This window comes from Oryctolagus cuniculus, chromosome 2 (assembly GCF_964237555.1).
Source record: "Oryctolagus cuniculus chromosome 2, mOryCun1.1, whole genome shotgun sequence".
NCBI lineage: Eukaryota > Metazoa > Chordata > Mammalia > Lagomorpha > Leporidae > Oryctolagus > Oryctolagus cuniculus.
This window is the reverse complement of record NC_091433.1, coordinates 123639586-123646345: the sequence shown is the minus strand read 5'-3', so window position 1 is coordinate 123646345 and position 6760 is coordinate 123639586. Positions and strand designations below refer to the sequence as shown.

At 43.0% G+C, this 6760-nt stretch overlaps 1 protein-coding gene across 1 annotated transcript; it reads right to left on the bottom strand.

Annotated features, from left to right (window-relative positions):
• Positions 1-2686: 2686 nt before the first annotated feature.
• On the bottom strand, positions 2687-5452 carry LOC100344298 (regenerating islet-derived protein 3-alpha). The gene is made up of 5 exons (XM_070069689.1): positions 5347-5452; positions 4670-4788; positions 4342-4479; positions 3620-3746; positions 2687-3354 (listed from the first exon to the last, which is right to left on the bottom strand). The coding sequence occupies exons 1-5, from the start codon at positions 5408-5410 to the stop codon at positions 3287-3289; spliced, it is 516 nt and encodes a 171-aa protein (XP_069925790.1). The 5' UTR covers positions 5411-5452; the 3' UTR covers positions 2687-3286.
• Between the last annotated feature and the right edge of the window lie 1308 nt (positions 5453-6760).

Here is a 6760-nt window from a genome sequence, read left to right as displayed (position 1 = left end):
GTTTTTTTTTTTTTTTTTTTCCAGAGTGTCTTGGCTTTCCATGCCCGAAATACTCTCATGGGCTTTTCAGCCAGATCCACATGCCTTACGGGCTGATTCTGAGGCCAGAGTGCTGTTTAGGACATCTGCCATTCTATGGGTCTGCTGTGTATCTCACTTCCCATGTTGGATCGTTCTCTCCCTTTTTTATTCTATCAGCTAGTATTTGCAGACACTATTCTTGTTTATGTGATCCCTTTGGTTCTTAGTCCTATCATTATGATCAATTGTGAACTGAAATTGATCACTGGGACTAGTGAGATGGCATTGGTACATGCCACCTTGATGGGATTGGATTGGAATCCCCTGGTATGTTTCTAACTCCACCGTTTGAGGTAAGTCAGCTTGAGCATGTCCCGAATTGCACATCTCTTCCCTCTCTTATTCCCACCCTTTTATTTAACAGCGATCACTTTTCAGTTAAGTTTCAACACTTAAGAATAACTGTGTATTGATTACAGTATTCAAACAAAAGTATTAAGTAGAACAAACAAACAAAAATACTAAGAGGGATAACTTATTAAGTTGTTCATCAACAGTCAGGGTGAGGGCTGATCAAGTCGCTATTTCTCATTGTGTTCATTTCACTTTAACAGGTTTCCTTTTTGGTGCTCAGTTAGTTGTCACCTATCAGGGAGAACATATGGTATTTGTCCCTTTGGGATTGGCTTATTTCACTCAGAATAATGTTTTCCAAATTCCTAACAGGGATCACTTTTCAGTTAAAATTGAAACACCTAAGAATAATTGTGTGTTAATTACAGAGTTCAACCAATGGTACTAGAACAAAAAAATACTAAAATGGATAAAGTGTTACATTGTACATCAACGGTCAGGACAAGAGCTGATCAAGTCACTGTTTCTCATAGTGTCCATTTCACTTCAACAAGTTTCCCCTTTGGTGCTCAGTTAGTTGTCACCGATCAGGGAGAACATATGATATTTGTCCCTTTGGGACTGGCTTAATTCACTCAGCATGATGTTTTCCAGATTCCTCCATCTTGTTGCAAATGACCGGGTTTCGTTGTTTTTGACTGCTGTATAGTATTCTATAGAGTACATGTCCCATAATTTCTTTATCCAGTCTATTGTTGATGGGCATTTGGGTTGGTTCCAGGTCTTAGCTATTGTGAATTGAGCTGCAATAAACATTAATGTGCAGACAGCTTTTTTGTTTGCCAATTTAATTTCCTTTGGGTAAATTCCAAGGAGTGGGATGGTTGGGTTGAATGGTAGGGTTATATTCTGGTTACTGAGGAATCTCCAGACTGACTTCCATAGTGGCTTCACCAGTTTGCATTCCCACCAACAGTGGGTTAGTGTCCTTTTCCCCCACATCCTCTCCAGCATCTGTTGTTGGTAGATTTCTGAATGTGAGCCATTCTAACTGGGGTGAAGTGAAACCTCATTGTGGTTTTGATTTGCATTTCCCTGATTGCTAGTGATCTTGAACATTTCTTCATGTGTCTGTTGGCCATTTGGATTTCCTCTTTTGAAAAATGTCTATTGAGGTTCTTGGCCCATCTCTTAAGTGGGTTGTTTGTTTTGATGTTGTGGAGTTTCTTGATTTCTTTCTAGATTCTGGTTATCAACCCTTTATCAGTTGCATAGTTTGCAAATATATTTTCCCATTCTGTCAGTTGCCTCTTCACTTTCCTGACTGTTTCTTTTGTAGTACAGAAACTTCTCAATTTGATGCAATCCCAAATGTTAATTTTGGCTTTGACTGCCTGTGCTTCTGGGGTGTTTTCCAAGAAGTCATTGCCGGTACCTATATCTTGCAGGGTTTTTCCAATGCTCTCTAATAATTTGATGGTGTCAGCTCGTAGATTTTGTTGAGTGAATTTTTGTGTAAGGTGTAAGCTAGGGGTGTACGGACAGTCTATTCAATAAATGGTGTTGGGAAAATTGGATTTCCACGTGTAGAATCATGTAGTTATTTTTTAAGATTTCTAGCTAAGTTGAACTTCCTTTGCTTACTTTTATTTATTTTGTTTGTTTTCTTGATTTTGTGAGTGTCAATCTGGATTGTATTAAACTTCACTGAGTTTCTTTAAGGTAATCATTCTGAATTACTTGTCACAATTCACAGAACTTTCTTTGGGGTCGAGGGTCAGTTACTTATTTTGTTCTCTTGATAGTAGTGTATTTCCCTGGTGTTTCATGGGCCTTAAGGTCATATTTCGGTGTTTGAGCTCTACAACAAAGTAGGCATTTATTCCACTCTTAACAGACTAACTTCATCCAGAAGCCCACCAACCATCAGCCACACAGAGATTCTAGAATCTAGAATTCACTGTGACCTGTAAGCAGACTTGTTGCTGCAGTCCTCAGGGGGACTGCTCTGATGCCCAGAGGTTTGGCCTGGACCCTGGATCCCCCGGTGATCTCCTGGAATAGGCCTGGATCTTGGGTAGATGAATACAAGACTGGCACCAGAGTGTACTGGAATAGCCTGGGCCTGGGCCTGTGAGGGCAACTCTGGCTCTAGAGCAGTTCTTGGGCCTGCATTTTTGGAAGTCGAAGCACAGGGATAGAACTGATACCTAGTTACATGGGAATAGCCCTGGACTCTCTCCTATATACTTTAACAAATATCTTCTTAATTCTTGCCACACTTAGATACTGTAATTTCCTTCCTAAAAGTCCTTAGTTCTTCTGAATGCATTTTCATACATGGATGGTTTTCACATTGATATTGAAGTAAGAGGACCAAAGCCAAAAAGTCTTATTCTGCCAACTTGCTCATGTCACTTTCTGAGAAATAACATGGTAAACACCATCAGTGCCTCTTGAGACTGTCACAACACCATTGGATGGATTGGGAAATGCATGAGAAGTGAGTATGGGAGAGATGTGTTTTTGCCTGTTTCCAACACAAACCTTGTGTGAGCAAACCCTACACTCTCATCACATTATAGTAGAGTTATCACACTTTTCCCAGAGGTGTAGGTGAAATTAGGCGAAAGCAAGACCATCAGTTTCCTTGCTGAATTACTCCCCTTTAGGGTTTGACTATGACACTGTAGCGCACAACACATTCAAGTGCAAACTAAAAATTTTATTGCTCTCCAAAACTCAGGCCATGGAATGCATAGAAGTACCTGAAAAGAGTGAGGAGGAGAGAAGAGGAGATAAGATGAAAAAAAGAGGAGAAAAGAATGAATTGCTCAGGTATGGAGGATGTTGGGAGAATAGACTCCTCTTCCGTTCATCTTCAACAAGGTTCCACAGACTTCCCACCTGATTAGTACCTGAACTTGCAGACATAGGGAAGCTGCAAATCACAGTTAAAATCTCGCCACCTAAGAAATTCTGGAGAAACAAAAGAAACAAAGTGAATATGGCTAAGGAAGCTATGAACAAAATGAGTGAGCATCCCAGATTCTGATCTAGGTTATAAAGCATCTCCTTCATCCTTGCTAGTGTACTACTCAAGGAGAAAGTGATTCAAAGAAAGAGTGGGGGAAGACAAACCAACATTGCATTGGCAGCTCAGGATGGTTCCACGAAGGCTAGGCCTTGGAATGGGGGATGAAGGGTGGAAAGTTTGAGCAGAGGCGACTGCTCTGTTTCTTACTTGAGGCATACGTCAGGCTTCCACAGTAACCTCGATCCGTGGCAGTGGAAGGGTTTCTCTCCCAGGCAGTGTAATGCACCAAATCGTTACTACTCCACTCCCATCCTTCTCCACTGGACTCAGTGCCCTATAGTAGTTGGTGCAGCAGGGTAAGGGGAACGAATGGCAGAGGGAAGCTTGAAAAACTCCTCAGCTGTAACACTTGATTTCCTCACTGGCTTCGTGGAATTTGTTCTGCTTGTCCAGGGCTTTCCCATAGACTTCTGCACTGAGAAACTTCCTCATGAACTGATCTCTCCTATTTGTTTGCCAAATCCCAGAAAATAACCACAAGACCTTTGGAATGACTCAAATTAAAATGTCCCTACTGAAAAATAATTGGCAGTGCATTTTTTAACTGGACTCTTAGCATTAAATATAATATCTATTCCATGAGGAGCCAACATGCATCTTATCTTCATTTACAATTGCCTCAGAATATTGTGTGAGACTCTCCGAAGTCCTGAAAACTGATTTACAAGGCCTCCTGGGAAAATTGGGTAAACATCATGACATGAGGCAAATTAACTTCACCTTAAGACAAGGGGCCTCCACAGTAATCAGATAGTCAACTGTCCTCAAGAACTGTGCAGCTCCCTGATTTCCTTCCTGAGCAGGCACAGGGAAGTGGACCGGTAGGCAATAGCCTCTGGTGCTGAGGAGAGGAGAAGCTGGAGCCTCACCTGTGTGGGGTCGTGGAGCCCCATCCAGATGTTTCTTTGGGAGTTCCCAGTTCTCCGGATCAGGGAGGACACGAAGGATGCCTCGGCCGCGCTGTGAATAGACACGAGGCTACCCAAGGGCCTCTTCTGGCAGGCCAGCTGTGTGGAAGGAATGAAAGCAAATCTGATTCACCCCTTGGGGAAGGGCAGGGCAGAAGGAGGTAGAAGGAGAGTTGTGTTAAAGATAAGGGGGTTCGTTCTCATTCTGAAGGGACACAGTATTGGGGACTGACTGCCGTGGGACCCAGGTGTGCCTTTACCATCCCCAAGTCCACTTCAGCGCACTCACATCTGCATCCATCCAGGATTTTGGAGTAACAAAGACGGCATAGCAGTGGTAACCATAGGCCTTACTGCCCGGGGGACAGTTGATCCTTGGAGAGGCCACATCCTGTTGAACATCTTCACCTGTAGGGAAAAGAGATAAAACCTAGGAATGGGATGAGAGGAAGAGTGGGGGTTGAGGGAAGGTCACACGGGAACTGGCTGTGGACTCTGTCTTTGCAGAGGAAGACCTTATTCCTGACTATCACTCTTCTCATGCTTTCAAGAATTCTTGATTGCAAAGTTATGCTACAAAGGAGGGGAGCATCTCTGTTCATTTTAATCTTCCTCCTAATTCAGTAGTCCAACACTTCCCCACTCGGGGATGACTGTTTCTACACTGGGTCTTCCAGTTACTCTGTTTTTCATTGCCACTCGTTGGCCTTCCTTCTCTATCCACTAGCATAAATTACAAAATCTTGACAAAATGAGAAACCATCTCATTCCACTATTCCTGGTCCACGGTAGTGCCTCCCACCACAAGTTAACCTGTAGGAAAGCAGGATGATGCAGGAATCGCGGCCAAGCTCAATTGTGTGCAAGCTCAACCCTCCACTACTGCATGAGTCACACAGGAGCGTTCCTCCTATTACTGAATTTCAAATTTAATAGGAAGCCAACTGCTAAGGAAGATACTCTCACCTTGGACATGAGACAGTAGCATCAGGCAGGAGAGCAACATCCAGGACGTTCTTGGGAGGGCCATGGGAAGCAGAATGGTCTTAAGACTTGAGGAAATAATCAGAATTCACCTAAGGAAGGGTAGTTGCGGGCAGAAATGCAGAGAACTCACTGCCTCTTTTCTTTTGTCTAGTACCCCAGGAAAGCATCAGTCCATTAGTCTTGGTCACATCTATCCCCTTCTGTAATTGTGCAAGCAACTGAAGAATCTGTGCACCCTGTCACCCCTGAGACCTCCCAGGGTAGTATTAGCTTAGTCTCAGAAACCTTATGTTTTCCAAGGGCAGGTACCCTCCTATACCTCTCATGGTAGGTGTCGGGCAAAGCCCCTGCCAGGGCAGTGATCCTCTCTCAGCTCCCCCTTACCTGTCGTGCAGGGATCTGTGATGGTTTGTCAGGCAAAGGAAGACTGGGCTTTTATAAGGGAATCTGAGGGAGGGGTACTGACAACATAACGGGAATGTATAGGCAGCACAGCTGTCGTGGGTAGGGCTTGGCATTGCTTCAAAGAGATTTCCACCATGGGGAAGAGACTCTTCCTGGAAAAATTGGGGTTTGCTACAGATGTTGCCTCTTTCCTTGTAGCAGGCCAGCTTGTTCAGATGGACAGGTGAAGGTGCTTTTTTCAACTTTTTCCCTGTTGGGGGCCTACAGCTTCAAATGTAGTGTTAAACTTTCAAAGGTAAACCTCCACACAAAGATTTCTTCTGATACGTCTCAAGAACCCACTTATTTGGGCAAGCATGTGTATTTATTTCTACCGTATCTAGTAAGAAAATTAAATGTCAATGTTAGTGAAGGTGACTACAGGAATAACAAGTAACACAAGTAGTTTAGGGCACAAAAGGAAGCTAACAGCAGGAGTGATAGTTCAGGGTTGCTACTTCAACATGGTGGTGAATAAAAAAAAAAAAAGGATGATCCAAAAAGTCAGCAGATCTTCTTAATGAAAATCAGTGTATACACTTGCATTGCCAAGCTCTCTGAGATGGAGCTTCCCTGATGTTTAGTGACAATGTGATAGCACAAGAGGCAGTGTAGGAACACAAATATCAGGTAAGAGAAAAACTGAATAATGATTAAGGAAGCATCCAAGAAGGCACTGTATGAAACCCTAAACACTGTCCTGTATTACATATGAGTCAGACTTCTACTTCCGCAATATGCTCACTGCCCTTCTGGTACCCATGAGCTCCTATGCAAGATATCCTTGTTCCAGTCGATTAAAAGCCATTTCCTTTATGTCCCAATCTGGAGAATGGCCAGCTTCACGTGGATATATGAGAACAAATGTTTTCAATCAGGTTTACTTCTGAGTTGTAATTTGGCAACTCTGAAAACCATATGTATTATATAGCTCATAATTATTCAGATT

Bases quoted from the DNA above. Each gene is read 5' to 3' on its own strand.
- LOC100344298 (XM_070069689.1), bottom strand. From the start codon at position 5,410: ATGGCCCTCCCAAGAACGTCCTGGATGTTGCTCTCCTGCCTGATGCTA. The intron at 4,480-4,669 runs GTGAGTGCGCTG...CCTTCCACACAG, and splicing joins AATCCTGGATGGATGCAGAT to CTGGCCTGCCAGAAGAGGCC. The intron at 3,747-4,341 runs GTGAGGCTCCAG...CAACTACTATAG, and splicing joins GGCTCCACGACCCCACACAG to GGCACTGAGTCCAGTGGAGA.